At 42.4% G+C, this 24,107-nt stretch overlaps 1 protein-coding gene across 1 annotated transcript in view; it reads right to left on the bottom strand.

The window, feature by feature from the left end:
* flt4 (fms related receptor tyrosine kinase 4) overlaps positions 1–24,107 on the bottom strand; it is a 53,770-nt gene that overhangs the window by 12,579 nt on the left and 17,084 nt on the right. Inside the window, exons 2-13 of the mRNA XM_080465248.1 lie at positions 20,837–20,933; positions 17,752–18,026; positions 14,766–14,899; positions 14,495–14,660; positions 12,606–12,745; positions 12,344–12,515; positions 8,521–8,638; positions 8,077–8,261; positions 7,207–7,372; positions 2,760–2,895; positions 2,030–2,138; positions 365–724 (exon numbers count right to left, since the gene is read on the bottom strand). Coding sequence (XP_080321374.1) covers positions 365–724; positions 2,030–2,138; positions 2,760–2,895; positions 7,207–7,372; positions 8,077–8,261; positions 8,521–8,638; positions 12,344–12,515; positions 12,606–12,745; positions 14,495–14,660; positions 14,766–14,899; positions 17,752–18,026; positions 20,837–20,933 — 2,058 coding nt within the window. The remainder of the gene's footprint in view (positions 1–364; positions 725–2,029; positions 2,139–2,759; positions 2,896–7,206; positions 7,373–8,076; positions 8,262–8,520; positions 8,639–12,343; positions 12,516–12,605; positions 12,746–14,494; positions 14,661–14,765; positions 14,900–17,751; positions 18,027–20,836; positions 20,934–24,107) is intronic.

The following is a 24,107-nucleotide window of genomic DNA, read 5'->3' as shown; positions in this document are numbered from 1 at the left end:
ATTTGTCCTCCAGGCACTGAAGGAAGGTTGTACATCACAGAACATGAATGAAGCATGAATTCAGGCCTGCAGCATCGCTGCCTTGTTTTGTGTTACAACATATTGGCGATTTGCAAACACCAGGTACTCTCTCCATTATGTGTGAATGTGGGTGACGGGCTGCGTGGGCACCTCTCTGTGAGTGTGTGTATTTTTAAGCCTCTGGGCTTCTCTAAACCAGCTCTGACGCTTCCCGTGTGTGTGTTCCCACTGCCGGGGGGTTGAGCTTTTCTCTATAATTAGCGGCGGTCTCAGTAACTGTACTCTATGCCGGATGATGTCTGACTCTCTGTGTCTAGGAGCTTTCATTCCTCTAATCTCTCACCTTTCACAGAGATGTTCCTGTACAGGCACTGTTTCTCCCTGCTGCGCCTGCTCTGAGCCTCGCATACGTAATGACCCTCATCTTGTAGCTGTATGGTGGGAATGGCAAAGTCCAAGACCCAGCTGTTAGAGGGCTCCCGAAAGGAGAGCTGGCCAGGAAGCATGTCAGCGTAGAGGTGCAAGATTTTGCAATCCAGCTCCCGGGGCTTCCCGTGCTCGTCCACCAGGGCACGGGGATCGAGGCGGTACCACTGCAGCCGCTCATAGGTGTAATTGTCGGCGCTGCAACTCAGAGACAACTTCTCGTGCTCCAGGGGATTCTCAGAGGGATGAACATCCATGCTGAAGCCTTCGGGGATGCCTGTGAAGAGGTAAAAGAGGGAGGAAGGTGGTTTGATACAGCGGCCATGCCAAACAGTGCTTCATATTGCACAGCCAGGATGTGCCGTCAGAAGTTAATTTTTACAGAAAATGTCTCTATAAAAAACAAGAAACAATTCATGAAGTGAATTACATATCTGTTGTTACTCTGATTCTGATTTCCATTTGATTGTACTGTTTGCTGTCTCTTAAAACCTCCACTTGTCTTCACGTCAGGTCATTTGATGACCTGAAACTGGCTTTCGTTGAGATTTGGCTGCAGGGAGAGTCGATCAATCAGAAGTTTTTGGCAGTGAAGCAGCTGTACAAACGGATCAATTACGAGTGCTGAAAGTGAGATATCCATTCATTCATCTTCTTTCATTCTATACTGCTTAATGGCATTGGAGCCAATCCCGGCTAACTGTGAGAGATGGCAGTGGTCATCCTGGGCAGGCCACTAGTCTATCACCGGTATATCACTAATTACAGAATATATTGATCTTTAAAAGTGAATCAAATAATGTCCCCCATATGGGAGGTAAACATATCAGTACTGTCAGTAATGGCAGGGTGGGGGTGAAAGGGTTAAACAAGTGATTATCTAACTACAGCATGTCAATAAAACGAGATATTAGCGCCACAGTGTTTAACATTGTCACTGGCGCTCTGTGCACTATAACTTTACTTAGCAACTATTTATTTGGCATAAATACTATAATGAGGCAGCAGGGCTTCGTGCACAGACGTGTAAAAGTGCTAATGAACAGATTAGCCACATACTGAAATGAGTGTGGTTAGTTTGACAGTCCCTTTATAATACTTCTCCCTACAAATATCATCCAAAAATACCAAATACTGACAATTATTAATACTGACCTCTGTTGCTTTCCAGCTGGAAAATTCAGCAGACTGTGAAATGTATTCATACTGCCTTGCACATTTTCTCTCTACCTTTTGTCAAAGATAAAATAATAAATATACAGGAAAGAAATAAGAGGCCGATCAGACTCAGCTGCAAAGGAGCAGGATATTAAACTTACATAATCCGTACTGAGCTGTGTTGCTGTTAAAGAGGCTTATAAGAGTCACTTCAGAAGAAACCATACAGTTCAGGGTTTCCTGACCTGTTGAGCTACAGCTTTTGTGCCTGAGAATAGCGTTTATTTCTGCATTAATAGGCAGAATCTAATGCTGTTTTCTAAACCCATTCACCTCCACTGTAATGAGTACTAAATTACCCAAATAATTATTTACCACTACTAGGAGTTTGAGGTTGGGGTATTGTAAAATCTGCCATACTCACTGGTTACATGGAAGTGGATCAGCCTCTCATCTTTGCCCACTTTGTTTTCAGCGGAGCACTTGTACATGATGGAAACGCTGGCGTTGCGAATCTGCAGCCTGCTCACTATCTGTGAGGTGCGAGACGGAGGATGGGATTTTAACTCAACGGGCGCAAACATGCATATTTTAAAAGGAAGAGCAGCAGTGTTGTCATGTAAGTCTTTGTTGAGCTGACACGAACCAGATTTTCTGCTGACAGGCCGACAAGAGGAGAAAAATCACTCAGGTGTGTCTGAAAAAATAGGATGTTTGCATGTGTGAGCACATGTCTTTGTGTTCACGTGGTGATTTCCCCTTACGGTTGAGGCTTCCAAACACACCGGCGGGTGGGGTGTGTGCGTGCACATGTGCCCCCTTTGCGTGCGTGTGTGTGTGTGTGTGTGTGTGTGTTTATAACCAACCCTTACAGGAAGTCTGCAGAGGAAGACTGTTCTAAATATTTCTACTGTGGAAATGGCTCTTGATTGACAAATTTTGTTATGGAGCTCAGAATTTGGGACACTTATGTAAAGCCATCACAGTTCACGGATAAGTCCACTTACATAAATGCTTTCATTCTGGGTTCCGTTCTAATCATATCCTGTCGCTTTGTGTTGCAACCACATGATCACATTACACATGAACGGTGGTAACACAGGGTAGGTGTATTCGTAAAAAGACAGGAGCAACCACTACAAGCGGTGATGAACCTTGTTCCGCCCGTCCACCACTTCAACGGCCGTTTCAATGGCTTCGATTTCATTCATGGCATTTTCCGGGGTAATGCTCTGCCAGTTCTGACAGTCCGCTATCTTGTCACTCCGGCCCTTCCTGTCTCGTCGGGCCCTGGAGAAAAGCACAGACACATTTCCCCTCATTGACATGTAGAGCAGACAGTGGGCAGCGGCGGAGAATTCAGAAGCACATCAAACCGTGTCCTCAGACTTTATGAGAATTTGATCCACATGCAGGATCATATTGCAGATCAGTTTGCATCCCAAAGCTGAGGCAATTATATGAATTGCCCTAGCAACTAATGGGAAAAAAAAACTCCTCTATGATATCAGTTTTTATTATTCACAGTGTGAACATCAGAGCGGTCAAATTAAATGTTATATTGCATTTTGTTAAAGGCAAATATTCCACAAAAATCTAATGTAGTTTACTGCTATTCTTTTGCAGGACAGAATTTGGCCCCCATACTTCTCATAACCAAAACTTCCACGATACCTAGAAAATTCAAAACCACCAGAAATCCCGGGAGCAAAGATTTGCACTCACCATGGTGGCTCACACAGTTCCTATACTGAATATAATGACATTTAGATAATTATAGAGTCATAAAATCAAAATGAATCCAGGTCCTAGTCATAGAATTGGTTACGGTGTGTGTGTGAGGTGCACCATTAAAGAACATTAAGGCGATATCAAAGGCTGCCAATTACTCATGTTTTCTTAAAAATAGCAAATTTGATTGATCTACACTTCTGAATATCACTAATGAACACATTACATCTCCTATGAGAGGTTTGTACAAAAACCAAACCACATTGCTGTTCCAAACTAATTCTTAACCTGCTGAGGGTTTTTATTTTTTTCTGGCAGTGTCACACGTTTCCTCCTTCAAACATTCCAGGCAAGCGATGTCTTAGTACGATCATCAGTCTAGGAATTTGTGACTGGGTGATTCTTTTCACCTTTGAACACAGCCTGGCAGATGGTTTCTTCTTATTTCTTTATGGCAGTATCCTCATGTTTAGCACATAAACCAGAAGCCAGGAGGTAAAGGCAGCAGAGCAGATTATATGGTGGACTTGATTTAGTCCACCAGGATCAAAAAGAAAGTACACGGCACACACAGTGACTGCTCTCACTCTGGACATTTTCTCTTTGAACCTCTGCCCTCTGGGCAAGAGCTTCACAACAATTAAAGCAGAAACCAGCAGACTGAGAAAGAATTGTCATCCAAGAGCTGCGGCCATCTATGACTCCACTCCTGAAAGAGGAACAAGGCTTTACACGGAACACGTTAGGTTTTTAAATATTCTTGCTGCTGGTTGCAATCGAGACTGTTCCAATAATTAGATTTTTATATTTTTCTCAAATGAATATTCTTAATCTTACTACCTATGTATTTTTATTTTCTACTACTGTCATTTTTACTGAGATAGAAAACCTCACAGAGTTTCATGGTATAATAATGATAAATGTTAATTTTCTGTCAAACAACAAATAATATTTTTTTTATTTTTTTTTATTTTTTTAAAGAATACAATCTATCAATTCAGCTGTGGATCCTCAGCTCTAATGTGTCCTCGAGCAAGACGTACAACTTAAACTCCAGCGTCGCGTGTGGGTAAATGAGACATTAACTACTTTAAGATGATTTGTTAACTAAAAATGTCAGGTTTTTAAAAACAGCCTTCCAGCGTGATGCTGCTGCACGTGTCATTTTTGGTCCAGTGAATGTATAGACCCTGGCACGTTTTATGTGAATAGTAGTTCTTTTGTAAAAGTGTGAAAACTGCAAGCAGCAATCCTGGAGCACACCGAAGAAAGGACTGAGCGCACTCATAAAGTCCGTTCTTTGTACTCCCACAAATGGTTCTGGTTCGGTTTGACTGAAGTCCAGTTGAAGTGTGAAAGAAGCAGGGATGAAAGAGCCTTCAGAGGATCAAACACTGGATGTGAAATATTGTGTCCTTGCAAGTTTAACATGAGTGATATCCATAAAGGAGGAATTCCCACTAATGTTTGGACTCATCTATGCATTTTCTAGGTTATTGGTTGGTTGGTTGGTTGGTTGGTTGGTTGGTTGGTTGGTTGGTTGGTTGGTTGGTTATTGAATTCTTAGCTGGTAAAAAATCCCACGATAGAAATAGAGCATGCATTGTGCTGAAGTTTAACCTTGCACAAATTATTGTACTGGATGTTATGTCATCTTCACAACAGCTCTTATCCACAAATTTGATTTGCATCACTTTGTCAGAGGAGAAATTTGTCACTTCGTGTGAACTTTGTTCCAGACAGAGGAGCCATTCGAAGTGTGAAAATTGCTCGGGATCCTTTGAAAAGTGGGTCATGAGCTTCTAACGGTCCAGTCTGATTGAAGTCTGAATGCGGCACAGGTTAATGACCTGGAGATGGAGAAAACACAGGACAGGTGGAGCCTCTGAACCACACGCTCCGCAGGACACTTTGTTGGTGAGGGTGGAATTCGTTTTGTTTTCAGACTCATTTATCCATCTTAAGCCGTTTGAAGTTGTTTGTAATCCCAACTGACAGTAGAGAGCAGGTGGAAAAGATCCAAAAGAGGTGGACGCCTGTACTGGAGAGAAAAGGAATGATGGCCAGTGTGTAAATGAGAGCGGGACAGGAGGGAAGATAGAGAAGATGGATGAGTTCAAGGACCTGAGGTCAACCATCTGGAGCAACGGACAGAGCGTGCAGGCAGTATGGAGACAACTGGCTGTGTTGATGTGTCAAAGAAAATAACAGCAAGAGTGAAAGGGAAGATCTCACAGTAGTAAAACCTGATCTGATGTATGATTTAGAGAAATGAGTTCTGTCCAACGGGGGGACAACTGAGCAGGAGGTGACCGAGATGCTGAGATATTTACTGGGAGTGAGCAGAATGAGAATGACTGAAAATGGACAAATCCCAGGGAGAAGTTTCAGATCAAAATGGTTTGGACATGCGCCAAGGAGAGTTTGTGGAAATCTTGGACAAAGGATACTGGAAGTGGAGCTGCCAGACAGGTAGAGAAGATTAAGACCTCAGAAATTATTCATAGATGTAGTGAAAGAGGAAATTGGCCGGTGTAACGACAGAGGAGGGAGTTCTCCACCAGTTACAATGCCACAGCAATAATCCCACACTCACATTTCACAGTGACGTTGTGGAGATTTTTCAAGATGTTTCTCTGAGGATAAATCTGGTGGTCTGATGTCAAATATGTCGGAATAAAAATTGAACTGGTCTGCAAGCATAAACGTTGACTTGATCTCGCAAAAAGGAATAAAGTTGTAAAAAATAAAACATCCTTAAAGGCTTAAACCGATAAGTTTGAGCATCTTGTACGGATACACTCTAAACCCTAAGTACAGTGTCAGTACACAGAGAAGGTGGCAAACAATGTAAAAGCACTCAGAGACTGCTGAAAAATCTTTGCATACAAAAAGTTGAATATATTCACCCTTTGTCATGCAAAAAAAATCTATTCATCTGAAAACTACCACATTTGACAATTCACAGTGCACAAGACATAATGTGAGCTGTCCATCATGTGCTATGGAGGGAGTCAGATGATTACAGGTTTTGTTGCATGAACAGGTTGTGTGTGCACTAATGCTGCATTCCCACAGAGAAAGATCGGAGCAGATATGTGGAAAAAAAAATTAAATTCCACCCCGGAGGAAGATATAGGATTTACTGTAAGTGAATATCAGATAGATATTCAGCTGAGGCGGCCACAACACCGGGGCTCAATATGGAGAAAAAAGTGAATATGGCTACCCAGAAGTCCATTATATCATGTTGTGTATCTCAGAGGAGATGGAAAACGGCAGAAAAGGCCTGCAGCAATAAATGTATGTACTGTATGTGTCTCAGTGCGTCTCTCTGTGTGGGTCGGTGTAAAATGTATTGCACCCTGATGTGCTCAAATGCACCTTGGTGGTCTCAGTGCATTTATGAACGAGCGACTGAGTCTGTTTGTGTCTGTGTGTGTTTTGTGTCCATGTTTGCTCATGACACCGCTGTGTGAGAACTGGACCATGGCAAAGCAGCAGCAAGCAAATTATTACCATGTGGGAGAGGAAACCAGACGGACATCGAGGTCATTCTTTGCTTTAGTCTCCCCGAAGTCCTTTACTTCTCCTTCTTTTCTTCCCCCACTTCCTTGCTCTTTTCCTCAGCCTGCATTCCTCTTCCATTCACCACCTCTGTTTTTACCTTATCTCGTCCCCTCTCGGGCCAGTGGATAATTTCACACTGACTTCTCGATATTTGGTCTAACATATCGCTTCATGCACCGCATCCCACGCCCCTCGTCCTTCCAGACCCATTCGATCAAACCTTATCTTCTCCCGCACTGCATCACAAAAACACCGGGTTTGAGTCAGAGCCTGTCGAGAACAGAAGAAAGGTTTTCTTACGCTCTGCTCTGGGTGCTGTTGAGGACACAAAGGCCCCAGGCCCTCCACTGCCAGCTGACGTTGGGCGCAGGGAGACCGTAGGCAGTGCACGTGAGCGTCTGGCTGCTGCCACTGGGGTAAGAACTGGACGGATCTGCCACCTCTTTCTCATGAATCTGTGGGGGAACTGGAGAAGAGGGGAGCTAAGCAATCAATTCACCCAAACAGCAAAACTATTTAGGGTTAAAGGGTGCAACGGACTGAGTGTCCATTGGACAGTAACAGAAAGACAAGCAGCCTCTCACTCCCATAGATGGGGATAGTTATGAAACATTTAATTTCTCATTTAGATGTCTAACTGTGGGAGGAAACTGTGGGAAGATTGTTACGAGAACACAACATTATGAACCAGAGATGAAGGGAAGGGCGTGGGGATAATCACCAAGCTTCACTTTGGGAAAAGAAATCATGATCCGTGTGAGTTCTGTCGCAAATTCCACTGAGCAGGAGCACCAAGCGAAAACCACTATGACTTTACTTCATAGGGTTTGGACACAATAGGAAACATTACAGTTTGAGTTTTAACTTGCTGGTTGTCTGTTGTCCTACGTTGTGGAAGTTACCCAGCCTGTCAGAATGAGTAGCGACCGGAGCTCTTTCAACAACAAAAGATAAAAAAAATAAATCGGACACATTAAAAGGCTGGACTGAAAACAAACCGAGTATTATTTATTGACTCGCTACTGCGACCAAATACCACAAAGCTACTCCCACTGCTATTTTGGCCATCAAACCGACATTGTAAAGTGTGTTATCGGACTGAGAAACGGTATGCTTGGGTGGCAGGAATGTTAATCACTGTGCAGATTTCTTGCTGCAGCGCTCACATACCGTTGACCAAGAGCATCATGTTGAGCCTCCTCTCCAACAGAGCAGCTCTGTTTTTCAGCACCACTGTGTACAACCCGGCATCGTCCTGACACACATCCTTGATCTCCAAAGCGTGATTGAGGTGCGTTCTCATCTTTTTCATCTTGGACTCCGGGCGTTGGTTTATCAGCTTTCCCTCTTTAAACCTGCACACACCACACACACACACACACACACACACACACACACACACACACACACACACACACACACACACACACACACACACACACACACACACACACAAACACACATCACACACATCACACACACCACACGCACACACACACACACACAGGATATTCTGAACCTCAGTCGATCGGTCAATGTCTGTCGAGTGACTTCTAATCATGCTTTTGCAAAGTTCCCATTGTGTTTATTTAATGCGCCACAATCTGATCTTACCATTGCGTTTCGGGCATGGGGAAGGCGGAGACATTCACTTGTAATTTAAACGACTTCTGGCCGACAGTTACCTCCAGCTCAGGTCCACTTCTGTAATCAAGGCTGATAAATGGCCTTTCTGGAATTAGAGGCATTCAGACACTCAGATAAAGCAGTTCGTGTTTCAAAAGCTCCAAGCAGAGTGATCAAATAGATGTGCACGCTGTCGGCATGAAAGGTCGCACAGGAAAGCTTGGTGGAAGTCTCTTCTTTCATCAATCGCCGATACTTTGCACTGTGAATTGAAATCAATGTGAGAGATGTCATAAAGGCATTGAAATGGTAGCATGTTTAGGTCCTTGCGAGAGAATAGGGCAAGGAGAGGCTCATAACTTTCTTCAGATCATTTAAAACATATGTTTTTGCAATGACTCAGGGTCTTGGAACCAGAGATACTTTCTGTATATTTGACTGATCTCTGGTGGTGTACCTCTTTCAAAGCAAAGTTAGTGGACGATAAAAAAAAAAAATCTATAATCCTGTACATAGTGTGCGATATATGCATTCGAGATAGGAGAGTGGTTTTACAGCAGTGGTCCTGTACTTCCTCCACTTGCAAAATCTAACGATGCAAATTTGTACATGAATTTAATGTCAGTAATGAGCCGTGTTAAAAAAATTATGTGGTAAAAAATGTCTGTATGATGGTTTTTTTTAGGCTGATTTGGTTTTTCTAAATAATCATTTACTGAGCTGATTCTAATTTGATTTATGCTTCTTACACAAAGCAAAGAAGCAGCCAAACTGGAAACATTTCAATTCCAGCTCAAAGTGGAATTTAGTGATGAACTCATGAGGAAGAGCTCCAACATGTGAATGTAGAAGAAAGCTGCTTATTAGTTGACGGCATGTGGCGAGAATAAACACACACCACTCATTTAGAAATTCTTGGCAATACATCTCACCAATGGGAAACTCAAATTCTTTTTTCCCCCTTCTTAACAATACTATGTTTGTAATGAATATGCATTTGTGGGATGAGCAGTAGCGCAGTGGGTTACTCTTGAGGAAGAATTGCCAAATTTTGCCTTCTCAATGGTCATTAAGATATTGTGATGGACGCCATTCACTTCCTTGTTTGTTTTGCCGACAGCCACACCCCAAACGTTTCATGTCCACACCACACATTTGATCTGTTCATGTTATTTCTAATTTATTTTTCCTAGTCTTACACTGTTTAAATGGAGTGCACACATTTTCACATTGAAAGACGATCATTACCACATTTCAGTTGGACTAATAAGGTTTAATATTTTTTGAGTTACTGTGCTGGTGGGAGGTGTCATCCTGCAGTGGCAAAAGATTGGAGACTCTTTCATGCCCACGCAATCAGCCATGCCATCTCTTGCCATGAGTTTTTTGAGTTTAGGTAGTTTTCCCCATTATTAGTTTTGTGTGGTCTAATTGGTGTCTTAGTTGGTTTTACCCAGCCACTACATAAACTCCCTCATGGCCCATTCTGTTAGATTGATTTTGTTGTGTTAACACCTCAGTTTGTTAGTTATATTGAGTTTGTTTTGTTGCCCTGTTGTATTGTCAGAAACTTAAGTTTGTACCTTCTTGAATTTGTTTAGGTAAATTAAAAGAAAACTTTTTCAAAAAACCTGTTTTCCTCGTTACTTAACTGCTTGGTCCCTGACCGATCTAATAGTTAGTCCTGCTACCAGAACAACTAATGGCGTTCCCATTCATTTTAGTTGTATGTGTGAAATACTGTTCGTGTTTCAGTTCTCTGGAGGGGATGGAAGGTTCGAGACCCCAAGTTATTTTCACCACAAGAAAGAATGCAACTGATCAAAATGATGAAAGATCCCATTTTCGATGGCTCACCGATAAACACTGAGCGCCACTTGTTGACCAGTAATAGCTTGAGACACATTTGTAACATTTAGTATGCTTAAAAAAGAATAAGTTGCAAAGCATTGTGTTTTGATTGCTTTAAATGTCAGCTTACTCATCGCTCTTTTCCATTTTTATATAACCCAAGTTCCTTTTTTTCTATTTTCAGCACAAATCGTGATTTAAAAAATGCAAACATAATATTACACAATGACTTGCCAACAAAGTAACTCGGCAAAGTTTGTAAAGCAGTCAAATATAGTAGATTACACTTTGGGCAGTCCAGAAAGTTTTGTTATTCCGTTTGTCAACTCTCAGAGAATAAACCGAGGTATAAGATGAGCCCTCAGCATCTAACTGACAGACTGAATCAGGACATGACAGTGTGACAGGAGGCCAGGCTCTAACGAGAGAGGAGAAAACCATGAAGTAATTATAAAGTTGCCTTGTTTGGGTGCTGCTGGCATTTCTCATGCGTAAGCTCAGGTAAAAAGAATCAAAAAAATAAAACAAGAACATTCGGCATAGCCCTCAGACCTGTAGGACTGCCCGCTGGTTAAACCACCAAATCGTTTTTTTCTATTCCTACTCGAGGTGAAAAGGAGGAGGAGAGGGAGGAGGGCAGGACGTGGACACAAGTACAGTAACTCATAACGCATAACACACTTGTGGTTCTATAAGTTTGTCATCCAAAGATCATATGTGTCGGAAAGCCTGTAATTATATTTATGCTTAATGAGGCTTCAATCATGCTCGACTGATCAAAAAACATTATATATATGGTGTTAAAAGGGCAGTCGGACATTGTGGTGAAAATAGGGATCGTAATTACGCCTGCAAAAATGTTAGTAAAATTGATATTGTATGAAATGAGGTGGAAACTGATAAGTGCAAGTGTTTATATTGGTAATAATAATTGCTTGAAAAGAGTTTTGTGACCAACATTGGATGGAATATTGTGGCAGTGTGTTACTGCCAACAGCCACGAATGTCCTGATGCAGTCGTAGGATTATTCTATGAATAATGAATTGCCTGCCATCAATCTTTCTCCCAACTTTGGTGATGACAAATTCATTATGTTTTGATGTGCTGAATAGAACTCTTTAGATGTACCAGAGTCACAACAACTGCATTATGTACATATAATCCAATACCACTTGAGCGCGATGGGTGCAGAGTCGTTCATTAATGCGGACCACCTTCTGTTTGGTAAACGGTACTTCATCCTGCACCTGTCGCTACCGCTCCCTCCCCTCCACAGGCACACAATGTGCAGTTTGCAGTGACCTGACTCGATGACAGACGAGCAGCCGGCCTACGCCTCAGCCTTGCTCCCAGGTTACTACTGCAAACATGTCGGGAGGTGTCCGTCGATGACACCGAGACACTGAACTTTTCAGGTAATTTCAGGTTCTGTGAAGTGGGCCAGGGGTCGGATCATATCTGATTTGATGAAAATGTCAAGCGAAAACATCTGCCGCCAACCTGTTCACCCACATTCACCTACATCTCCCCGAGGAAATTGCCAGAGCAGAGACAGTGAGCTGGCTGAAGGACGAAAGTTAGTGGTACTACCTGGTCTTAGTTGCATCTTTATAGTTAAAGGAATGCTTTACTGTTTGTCGGTAAGGCCAAGTGTCATGCAGCGCCACACACCAGCGCACAGATTGCTCCTTCTGGGACCAACTTGTAACGAAAAACAGTTAGCCGCTTCACCTATAGTGTATTGATAGCTGGGATTGATAGCTGGAGAGATGGAGAGAACAGTAAGACTGTAATAACTGGTGGATGTCAAGTGAGGTGGGTAACATTTATTGCTCAGACGGATCAAGGTCCAGGATTTGACACAAGCTGCATCAAGCTACTCATGATAGTTCTGGGGGAATTGATCTATTGAAGTAAAACCAAAGCACCGTAGTAAGTGTGTTGGGAAAAGTTGCTCACCGTGAACTATGACCTGAGTTTGTTGGGTGAGTGTTGTGTCTGTGGTGTTGACATTGCAGACGTATGGTCCAGTGTCTGTGACATTGACACTGTGGATGGTCAGGATCCTGACGGCCTCTGTGGCGTGAGACAGGGCTTCGCGATACGGCTTGGTGTCCACCCAGCTGTTTGTCTGGTGAGGACAAACAAGCTTTTAGTATCATCCTATCGTAAATTTCGATGGCGAAATGAACCCTAGATTTTTCCCGTCCGTGGTGATTACCTGCTTGCCGGGGTATGTCCACTGAATGTCGACCCCGGCGTCAAACTCCACCAGCGCGGTGCAGTTCAGAGTGAGGGCCTCCCCCACTATCAGCTCTACCGGGTCCTCAGGAAACAGCTTGACATCATAAACCTGACTTCCTGTCCGGTGAAAAAAAAAAAGGGGGGGTGGGAGAAGGAGACAGTCAGGAAAGGTCAACATAACTTCGTCAGTGGATTTTCCTTCCTCGCACAACCAGAGGAAACAACTTTTCTCTGGATGAGTGAAGCCATCCTACTACAGAGGAGCTGCCTGTCACAACGTCGCAGTGTTTCCGACCGCGTGTCAACCACTGAGGGAAATGAATGTGGATGAAAGTGGCCCGCAGTTAAGCTTCAATTAAAGATAAGGAGGAAAAGGCAAGAAAGCTTTGGACAGCAGTGTGTGTACCTGATATTTAAGCCGCCGCTGTCTGCAATCGCTGGGAATGACAGCGCGTTAAAAAAAAAAAAAAAAAAAACATTGACCGGTGATGAGTGTGCAGCAGACTGTGAGCCCCTGATTGTTTAAACACCCCATTATTGTGCAGAGAGAAGACCTGCGCTTGAGTTTTCTTCCTGACTGATGCGCCCATTACTTTTGGCGACCAGCAGTGGATATGACTTTTATTTCAGTCCCTGAAAAGAAAATTGTGTGACCTCACACAACACAGCAAAGAGCTTCTGGGTCCCTGAGAGTTCAGGCACAACAAGAAGAAACCTCAGCATGAAGTCTCACCTTGTCATCCTAATGCCCCCAAAAAGGCAATTATACCGCCCTTCTCTTCTTTTCTTTTAATTCTGTTGAATCACTGACTTACATTCAGCACTAAAAGGGAATTGCGTTTGAGGAAATGGTATAATTCAATGAAAACCCCTAAGTCGTGTGCGTTAGGACATAATTAACTCACTCGCTTCGCGCTGAATTATAGTGACAAGTCAGTCAGTGTTGCTCCACCCGCTGATTTCTACTTTCCCCTTCAAGTCAAGGCAGTCTCATAATTAATTCAAATATTGTTTCAAGTCAGAAGTGGAGTGTTTTTCGGTAGCTGCTGAAGTCCATGTTTGTGTGATCCTTCCTATTTTCTTGCTTGTAAGCTGCAACCGAGAAACAAATTTCTACATTTCTAGAGGAAGTAAAATCCCCGCTGACTGCATTTTACTGCAAAATTTGTCAATTATGGGACAAAATTTATCACCAGATGCTTTTTCTTTGCTATTTGCAGTCAAACACAGTAATCTCAATTATGTTTAAGGAGGCTTTTTTTACATGTAAGCACTCTGGGTAGAGATCAAAATGTCTCATTATAATGGGTTGCTTTGTTTGTTGTTGGTTTGTTTGTTTGGGGGTTGTGTTTGTTTTCCAATTACGTGCAATAGAAATATCAGCAGGTGGCATCCTGGCCATGGCCTGACTGCAGGAAGCCTCAGTGATAGAGGCTGGGGAGTTTCTGCGTTTGTATCTTTAATCTATGCCTTTATGGGATTTCTTTTTTGTTTTTTTTAGGTACTCTAGCTTCCTAAAACAATCTTTCAATTGCAGGTAAGTATAGGTTTGTCTGCCTCACTGTGTTTGCACTGTCCGGGATGTACCTTGCCCTTTGCTTGTGGTCGACTGGAAAACCTTCATCCACCTGTGACGATAACTTTAATAAGGCCGATAAGGAAGATGCTCAGAAGGATCGATGAATGGGTAATTGAATGTAGATTAGCCAAGATATCAAGGAAGACCATTGTACAGAAAATAAACTCCTGTTGCCATCCAATATGCACAAGAAACCTCAAAATATATAGAATTGCCATCAGTCGGTAACATTCTACAACCAAGATTACAATCAAGCCACAGATCACATAGACTGTGGTGTATTTTACCAGTAGAGTGAATCAGGTAGTTGGTAGAGTGATACTGTTTCCCTTCCAGTGTGGCCGAACAAGACAACCCAATCAGCATGGGCATGCTCTCAATGATTCGTCTGGGAATGGACCAGCCGCGCTTGTTGTCCCACATCAACCCGCTCGCCTCCAGAGGCGTGGGATACTGAGATGACACAGAAGTAATTACAGACACTGCAAATCTATTAAGGCATAGCTTGACAGCTTCAATTGGAGTAATGGAGTCTGAGAAATTGTGGCGGGCACAAACCGCGTGAAGGGTGACGTTCAGCTCGGGCACGGTGACCAAACATGGCACAATGATGTGCGTGGAGAAGCGCGTGATTAAAATAGTGTCCAGGCCATTTCCGTTGCCAGCGCTCTTGAGGAAGGGCTGCTCTGGGTCTGAAAGAGGGGAGCGACAGAAAGCTGTTAGAGGATAAGCGTGAAACCATTCGGGGTAATGACAGCTATTACTGAGAAAACTTCATGAGCAGACAGGCTGATAATGACCCCTGAGAACCCACCTTATGTGGAGTTTATCATGATTAGCTACAGTTCAGTGTGTCCCCACCTCGCAAACGGCATTAAGAACTGCTATTACACACTAAAAGAGGGACAGCCGAGGGGTTTAATCCTCTAAATAGTGTTAGAAATCAATCTCAAGCTGTCTCTCCTGTGTTTTATCCACAATACCTTCATGTGTCTCTTTTTTTTTTTCCAGCCTGACTCACAGTCACTGATACGTGGGGCTGTAAGAGACGTTACATCAATCGTGCCCAGTTTGCATTTCAGTCGTTATCAGTACAAAACCTCATATCCTCACAGCATGAGAGCGCAATATTATTATTATTATCTCCCCTGGTTTTCCTTTCAATACCAGCAACTTCTGAAAAGGTGGTTGGATGACTGTCCCCCCCCCCAATAATAACCATTTCTTATTTTCATACTTTTTCTTTAGCATTCAATGCTATCACTTCCAGCTGCTAAACAAAGGCTCCTACCGAGCGGCGTGTATCCTCTGCCCTGCGGTGCGCTAAATACACACAAGCACCGAAATAATACACAGTCCCCACAGTTTAAGTTCATCTCAATAAATCACTGCAGGCATTCAGCTACAGTGTGTTTTGGAAGTGGAGATTTCACACCCAAGGCAAGAGAAGTTTGCAAAGCACGAGGGATATAAATCTGAGTTTATGCATGTGAATGTAGGTGAAAAGGTGAAATAGAGTTGTTGTGCATTTTACGTGTGCGGGTTTATCGCTGAGCAAGCCCGTAGCTATAGTGCATTACTGCTTTCTGTTCTAAAAAACACTCTGGAAAATTGAACCCATATGCAATCCCCTGTAAAGCTACCACACGCTGGGTCTAATTTATGGTCGCGACTTCATCTGCTTCAGATCAACTCACTGGTTAGATCTCTGGAAACTGTTTTGGCACCCTGTCAGGAGGAATAAACACACGCTTCACATGAGTGAACTGGTCAGTAGGATTCCTTTACATGACAGGCATCAGGCTCTTCTTTCCACATGACCCCCAAAGTGCGTGGAGTATAGAAAGAAGGGCAAGCCATTAGGGATAACACTCAGAAACAAAACAACATGCACATATACATGTAAAACCATGCCTGTAAACATATGTAAACACCAGGGTTGCGTTTCAAGGTTAACAGGTCCGAATGCCGCTGCCGACGTGTTACCACTGTGTTTCCCTGAGCATGGCCTTGACCCTAAGCTCCCAGGTACTGCACTGCGACAGCCCACTGTCTCTGGTATGCGTCCTGACTGTTAAATATGCATAGGAAAGGTTACATGGAGAAAAATGATTTCCCTAATCACATAAATTAGGCATGCCTTCCACAGTGTGCCTTCTTTTTCTTCCGATACCCTGTGACTCCTGTGTTCCCCTTCCTTTCACCGATCACCTGCAAGCCCTACCCAACGGCACACATTCAATATATCATGGTGTGTGTAAATAGTAGCTATCATAGTAAAACTTCTATTAAAGCAACATTATATTAAGTCATGCATCATAACATTAAAATTCATTAAATCCTTTTTATTTTTTCCTAACAAAATTATGTAAAATAAATTCATTTCAAGACATGAAGAGATGATGCATGCTATGATATCATTACCAGGCAAAACAGAGTTCCCCCCCTTGTTTACTTCTTATTCTGGACTGTTTGAGGAAACTTTTGAACTTGTTAATTTAACAGAATCTCACAGACTCGGACCCACTTACTGAAGGTATGGTGTTATATTTTATGTTTTTGAACACCTAATAAAACAGCCATCTCTTTTGGGAGGACATCTTAATCCAGGCTTTTTCAGTTAAATAATCTGACAAGACATTGTGTTTACCTTGTGTGTGTTGTAGCTTTCCTGGCTGGCTCCAGACTTCATCAGATAAGTAGATGGCTCCCTCTTTCTTGGCACCATGTTGCATTCACTATAATTTACTCTTTAAGTTGTGAGTTGCTTAGGCACTACGTTTTGCACTTACAATGAGTACATTTGATTTTGCCAATTAAAGACAACATCCAGGTGATTAAAAAAAAAATTATCTTTAACAAACAGATGTCATCACACAGTTTTTATCAGACCTAACGTTCTTAGAAATTAACAATTGCTGCCATATTGCAATACAAAAAAAAAACATTTCCTTCCTTTAATTTGAAAAACAAGGGATAATCATTCCTATCTTTATAAAAAGCTTTGCATCTCTAATTTCCGAAACCTTAATCCTGTCTGTATGTGAGGTGTTGCTGAGGTGACCTCAATACAGCGTTCAGTTTTAATAAAGCAGCTGCCACTTTGATTATGAAAGTAATATTCAAACATGAGATCTGTTTCAGTTGGATAACCGGCCAAAGAAAACAGAAATACAGCTTTGAAGGCCCATTGAGCCAAGTCAACCATGCAAGGATATGAAAACTGCTGTTTTAAAAAACAGTTTGACACCAAAGTTAACCCGCAAACATGCAGACTCACTGCTACATCAGGCTATTTTCAAAGAGATGGTGGAAAATTATATGTTGAGTCCAAATTGAAAACGTTGTTTTTATATCTGATGTGCCCTACGCAATTACCCTTTAAAATAAATGAGAAGAAAATACGGAGTCACTCCTTTATAATGACTATGTTATGTCGAGCGGTGAAAAAGACATTTGAATATTTGCAATTTTCCATTAGGATAGTTCATGTCAGCAGTTGTGCTTGTGAGTGTGTCTATGCGTGTGAGGGAAAGTTACTAACCTTTGACAAAGGCATAAACGCTGACGGCAGTGGTGCCGTCAATGATGGCCTTGACGTCTTTGTAGTAGCAGCGATAGAAGCCCGTGTCTTTGCCCTGCGCTCCATGCAGGACCAGCCTCTTGCAGTACTGCCTCTCGGGCTGCCCCGCACACTCGGTGATTAAGGCCGTCCGCCGGCCGGGTTCTTGGGTGGTGGCCAGCTGGGTCTCCCGGTCTGTTGGTTCCTGTCCGACCAGGGTCTGGTCAGGCCAGGCCCAGGCCAGAGTGCGCTGCCCCCTGAGCAGAAACCATTCAAAGAGAAAAGATCTCGCATCACATCAGAATTACCAGGTACGACACACATGCATACGTATGTACAGTGCGTCTGTGTGTGTGTGTGTGTGTGTGTGTGTGTGTGTGTGTGTGTGTGTGTGTGTGTGTGTGTGTGTGTGTGTGTGTGTGTGTGTGTGTGTGTGTGTGTGTGTGTGTGTGTGTGTGTCTGTGTGTGTGTGTGTGTGTGTGTGTGTGTGTGTGTGTGTGTGTGTGTGTGCGCCCGTTTGTGTGTCACTACAAATTCCCTCAGTGCTGCGACTACGCCTCCCTGTTTGCTTTGTAAACTTAATTCAGTTTTGTTAACCTGAGGGCGTTACGAACGAGATTAAGGCGAACCATAATGGCTGTTTGAGAATTGATGTGTTTGCTTTCATCACCGACCTACCATCACCTAATACTAATGCCCACGTCTGCAGACAGTGCATGCAGAGCCGAAATGTGATGACTGGAAATGACAGAAAAATGACAGAGCACAATGGGAATGTTCTGCAGGTTATTTCCCGGCCCTATTATTAGCGCCTATCTACCTGGGTCCTCTAGAATTATCTGTCAAAAACTTTAAACAAACTAAAATGGATCTGACTGATTGATTCTCAGCCATGCAGCGATGCAAGGATTTAGGTAAATAGCTACTTAAGACCTGCACCGAGAGTCCAAAAGTATCACCGGCTTTCCAAAGACAGCATTTCTTCCATTTGACCACAGAAACCAAATGGTTAATGGAATGACGGCTTGGCAGCGAACAATGCAGCTGAGATTTCATAAGGATAAAAGATGTTTATTATGAGCAAATTCATATTTTGCACAGGCTCAATTAAATCAGAGCTCACTGAGCTTTCGAACAAAGAATTTTCCTTGGGGAATTGGCCTCTTGAGGGTATGGTTTGGAATACGTTGGCTCCCACTTTGAATTGGAAGAACAGCTTTTTCTCATTTGAACTCATCATCCAATGTGAACATGTCCCGAAACTTGTAATTTGTGGGTCTGGGAGTAAAATTGACTCAACTTGTTCCCATCAGAAACACAAAGCACAAGTGTTGTGAAAACTGTGAGGAGAGAATGTTAAGTAGTCACAATGCATCAATACAGGAGGAGTTTCTCTTGTATTGTATATCAATGGATATCAAAAAGTGAAACAAGCTTTAGTGCAAAGCAAGATATCAATATCAAAATTTAAAACATTGAAAAAGGCTTCATGTTAATTGCTGGTAACATTAATATATGATCATGTGAAAAGTCTGCCATTCAAACCAAAAATCATTACTTCGTTTGGGCAAAACATTGAGTTTGTGGTCATGCAATGAGGTGCAAACTCTGCCTTGTGGGCTCATCCTCCTGTGCCTTGAAAACACATGAAACATGCACTGAGTGTCACTGGTGAAAAAAATACACATAATGACAATGTGACTACTTAATACAGAAAATTAACTCAAGTAGTTTTCATTCTTTTATAATTACTGGCTCATTATCAGCATTAGTAATCTAATAAAAGAAAAAAGCACAATATCAGAAGCAAGTAGATTGCATTTAAAAAAATGTGATTTACTTTATATAGAAATTAATTTACTCTTTGCATATTTCAGTCCTCTTTAGAAGCTCCATAAAGAACGAACTGTGATGCAGAAAGAGATTTAATGTTTGATTCTTTTGAACTTTTTATCTGAGTGGTGAACGGTGTTTCCACCTTTCCTGAGTGGGTTCATGATCATGTATCTTATAGTGACGCACTGTTGATCACTCGATCTAAGAGGAGGGATATGATAGAAAACTTGACCACTCCCAGCCCTTTGACCTTGTCCGCCACAAAAAAAAACAACAAAACTAATTGCTCCACTTTGAGAAATCTCTTAATCTCTTTAAACACGTTTTCTGTGTCCTTAACTGAGACAAAGCATCGTCAGGACCTCTACTCACACCCTTATCTGAAATCAGCCTATTTTCAGTATGCTGTCGCTTTTTACACGAATATGTTCCCTGAAGGTCGACTTGGTAGATTTGGGATAACAAGTCCTCGGTGTAGAACTCCTCTCTCTCAATCCTCTAATATACTTTATATCTTAACTTCATCTGTAATAAAGTCTCCGCATCATCCTTGAGTCTAGTGAATTCCCCGCAGCTCTTCTCCAGAATTTCTTTTGCACACTTTGTATTCTGATACCACACTACAGAAGCAGCACTAACTTCGGCAGCAATTTGTGGTCCGTCTGTTAGATTGGCCCACACGGTCAAGCTTCCTCTCCCCACATAGCACCATCGAACCTTAGCCGCCCATCATTCCTTTTGCTGCTTCGCTGCTCCTCCTGGGCCACTTTTGATGGATACTGACCACTGTAGACTAGGCGCACCCCACAGGAGCTGCAGTTTTTGGAAATGATTGCCTGCACGATTGCATTTTTCTGCTTCAAACACATCTACAAGAACGAACTTCAAGTTCCTGTGCAGCTTAATATGTCGCACCGACTGACAGGTGTCATCATCACGGCATAATCAGTTATAATAGCATGGCTGATCGGTGCATCTGTAAGGTGTGTAAGGGTATGATGTCACCATCGCTTACTATCATGTGAGTACAAGATGTACTGCACTTACCGTATTTTGGAAGGTGATGTGCGTTTTCTCTATTACATTTTCATTCATTGATAAGATTAAACAGTGTGCCACACACACACACACACACACACACACACACACACACACACACACACACACACACACACACACACACACACACACACACACACACACACACACACACACACACACACACACATACCTGCATGTAACAGTGAGTGTTGCATTAACTGGAATCACTAGTTCTCCTTTGGTGTTGTCTATGACAGGTGGAGTCATAGAAAAGCCGATCACCAGACCTGAAGGAGGAGAGCAAAACCGGCCTCTGTGTTAGGTTCATGTTACACAGGTCCATCCAACTCTGGGTTGTTGTTTTTTTTGTTGCCAGAGCTTCTGGGAGGCTGTCAAATCCCCAAAACACATCAGGAATCTGAAATCGGACACGTTTCTTATTACATTTACAAGCTGTAAGGAAATATGCAGCCAAAGCCTCGGCCCCCGGGTGCTGAAAAACACCCGTCTCGAGGAATCATGACCCACTCATGAAGTAGTGTTGCTCTGTGCTCCCTGCTTCCTTTTTTCTTTGTTCCTGAAAAAGCTACAAACACCATTTGCCCTTGATTCATTACTAATGCATTCACTTCACCACGCTTTCTTAATACAGCCAGTCTAGAATGTCATTACCATCCCAAAGTCCCCTCAGGGTGCTATTAGCTCTGAGTCTGACTCCACACCGACAGTCTATCATATATAAAAATGTCACCATGACTTACTGTATGTAGCACCTGGATACCATTAGAGATCAAAACACACACAGAGCAGAAGCAGAGGTTGACATGGTAGTTGAAAGGCTTCCTTTCCATTTGAGAAACAAATGCGCATTTTGTTTAGACTGAGTTTGCTTGAAAACGACGGATGGTATGTGAGCAGTGAATTCATACACTGTAGATTGGAATAATTCCAACTCCGATTATTCAAGGACAAATGGGCCGGCATCTTAAACAGCCGTGGGAATACATTATAATAATTCTATGCATCAGCTCAATATAATTCCTCTCGTAGACAAAGAGGAGAGAGCATGGGTTCAAAACTGAATAGGAGAAGAAAAACATACACATTTTTTTCCATAAGTGACTCATGCATCCTCAAATGGGTGTGATCCGACCCGCCGGCTGGACGGGCGAGCAGGAAGAAAGCAACGAGTTGTTTCATAAGAGCCACGACCTGCTGCCAATCAAAACCACAAGCTTTGGACAGCTGCTAATCTTGTACACAAACCCCATCCCGACAACACGTCCTGCTGCTCCCGGAGCACAGTGCAGCAAAGGTTTTCTTATGTAAATATTATGATAATCTTGTTTGCGGTGAAGGTTGAACTCAGCAGAAAGAGATTGATCAGAAAAGGCTCACTCTCAGACTGCAAAAGAGTAAAAAACATCAAAGATACACTAAACTTTCAAAAGTCAGGAGTAGATAAAAAACTTGGACTCAAAGCTGTTCGCCCAAAATTTTCTTTTGAAGAAATTTATAATAAGTCATTATGTATCTAATGAACGACTGCAGCGATCTTGCCTGATTCCACAATTTACACGTGAACACCTTTGCACTTGCAATATTGTAAAGCGAGCGAGATGTGTGTTGCTGGCTGTGTCAATAACTGTTCTCCATTTGTGGCACTGCAAAGGTTATTCATTGTTTCATCGTGACATCTGAATGTATGCACTACTATAACCTATATGCACCACTTGAGGAGTCTCAGTGTATTATGAAAAAGAAAATAATGTTCCTTTATCACCCTGGGAAATTCATTTCTTATTCATTCAAAATAGAAGAAACCAACAAAGAAAGAAAAGAAAGAAACAATCACAATCTGTCCAATATTCATTCAGCCTGTAAGAGAAAACAAATCAGAGAACCACAGCAATCAAAGGAGCTAAGAAACAGTGCGAAATGTTGATTTACATAATTATGATAACATGGTGCTTTTATCACCCGTTTAAAGCACATCCACACACCAATAGGAACAGCTGTAATGGAAAGCACTCCGCCTCCAAATCGGCTCCTCCAAGTTCAGTTTCCTGTGGACGCGGGCACAGCCTGAGATGGGGGACAACTGAGTTCTCATCATTCCCATCAATACCATCAGATTCTTCTTTTACAACTAAATGTTGTACAGTAGTGTATAATGAATGGCCAACAACTCGACGTCATGCTGAAGGAAAGAACAGATCTTCATATTAAAGAGCCCTAGTAATGGTTTATGTTTTCTTTTGAGAATTTGCCATTGAGCTCACCACACAGACGTGTCATAGAGTGAATGATTAAGGGATTTGTGGCACATACAGTGCTAAAAAAACAACCAAAAAACTCCCTGTAGTTTTCTGTCATCCACGTGTGCTTGTTCCTCCTATAGACCATTCATGCTGGAGAGGGGAGATAACTGCTCTTCCTCCCACTCATATGTGAGGCGGCACACGGGAAGATTTTCAAGATTGTCACTTGAAAGCAGAAATTAATGTCCATTGTACCTGATTCTAATGGAAAAGTAGCTATCAGGCTTTGACAGAGGTTGATCACAAATTTTATTTGAAGCAGCTGTTTGGGAGTAGAGAGACGTTTGAAACGTGCTGGGAAGCGTCCCCCCTCTGTGAATCAGGATTGGGTCACACCGGGGAACATGCTGATTAGCAAAGAAAATCAAGATCAGCCTCTTATCTGTATTCTAACAATGAAACCCCAAGCAGCAGCTTATGTATTTTACTTCATGAATTATTTAATGAGTATGATTTATAGCAATCTATAACACTTGTGGGGGTTTTTGTTGTTGTTGTTTCTAAGCTCTCAGATTTTAATCAGTTCCCTCAATGTTGTCATGACACAATGCTGCAAATACAGAACGAAAAACAATTACAGACACAGTGCAGGGTTAACAGAAGATATCGGCACAATCTGACCCATGTAGTAAACATATAATGGTGAATAACAATCTTTTTTTTTTCCCCCAACAACACAGGTATTTTTGTCAATCTTCGGGAGCGTTATGAATCACAAACCATGGAAACATAAAGCCAAAACCACAAACACAACAGCGTCCCAGCTGTGTCCAGGTGTGTTCATCACTTGTTAATGCTCCCTTGGAACCATTGCTTTTGAAGGTTACTTCCGTTGCAGTGTGTGTGCTATTTGTGGTGGGGTTTTTTTTTGTTTTTTTTTTTGTTTTTTTTTTTCCTTCTTCTGATTGTTTGTCTTCTCCTTGTATTTGCAGTGGGCCTCGAAAAGAAAAAGAAAAAAGAAAAAGGTGGATTACTTCTGGACAGAGCGCAGATAGCTGCGTCCCCGAGGTCTCCAAGCCTTTTGCTACCCCAAACTAAACAGATGATGCAGCTGGCTGCAGCCTCATATTCACTTTACAGGTGTGAGTATTGTATCGGTATTCTCATTTGCCTCTTGGAACTGAAGCAAAAAAGCACCTG

Source organism: Lipophrys pholis (assembly GCF_963383615.2).
Source record: "Lipophrys pholis genome assembly, chromosome: 6".
Taxonomy (NCBI): Eukaryota; Metazoa; Chordata; class Actinopteri; order Blenniiformes; family Blenniidae; genus Lipophrys; species Lipophrys pholis.
The sequence above is the reverse complement of the archived record's forward strand: the minus strand, read 5'-3'. Positions and strand labels throughout refer to the sequence as shown.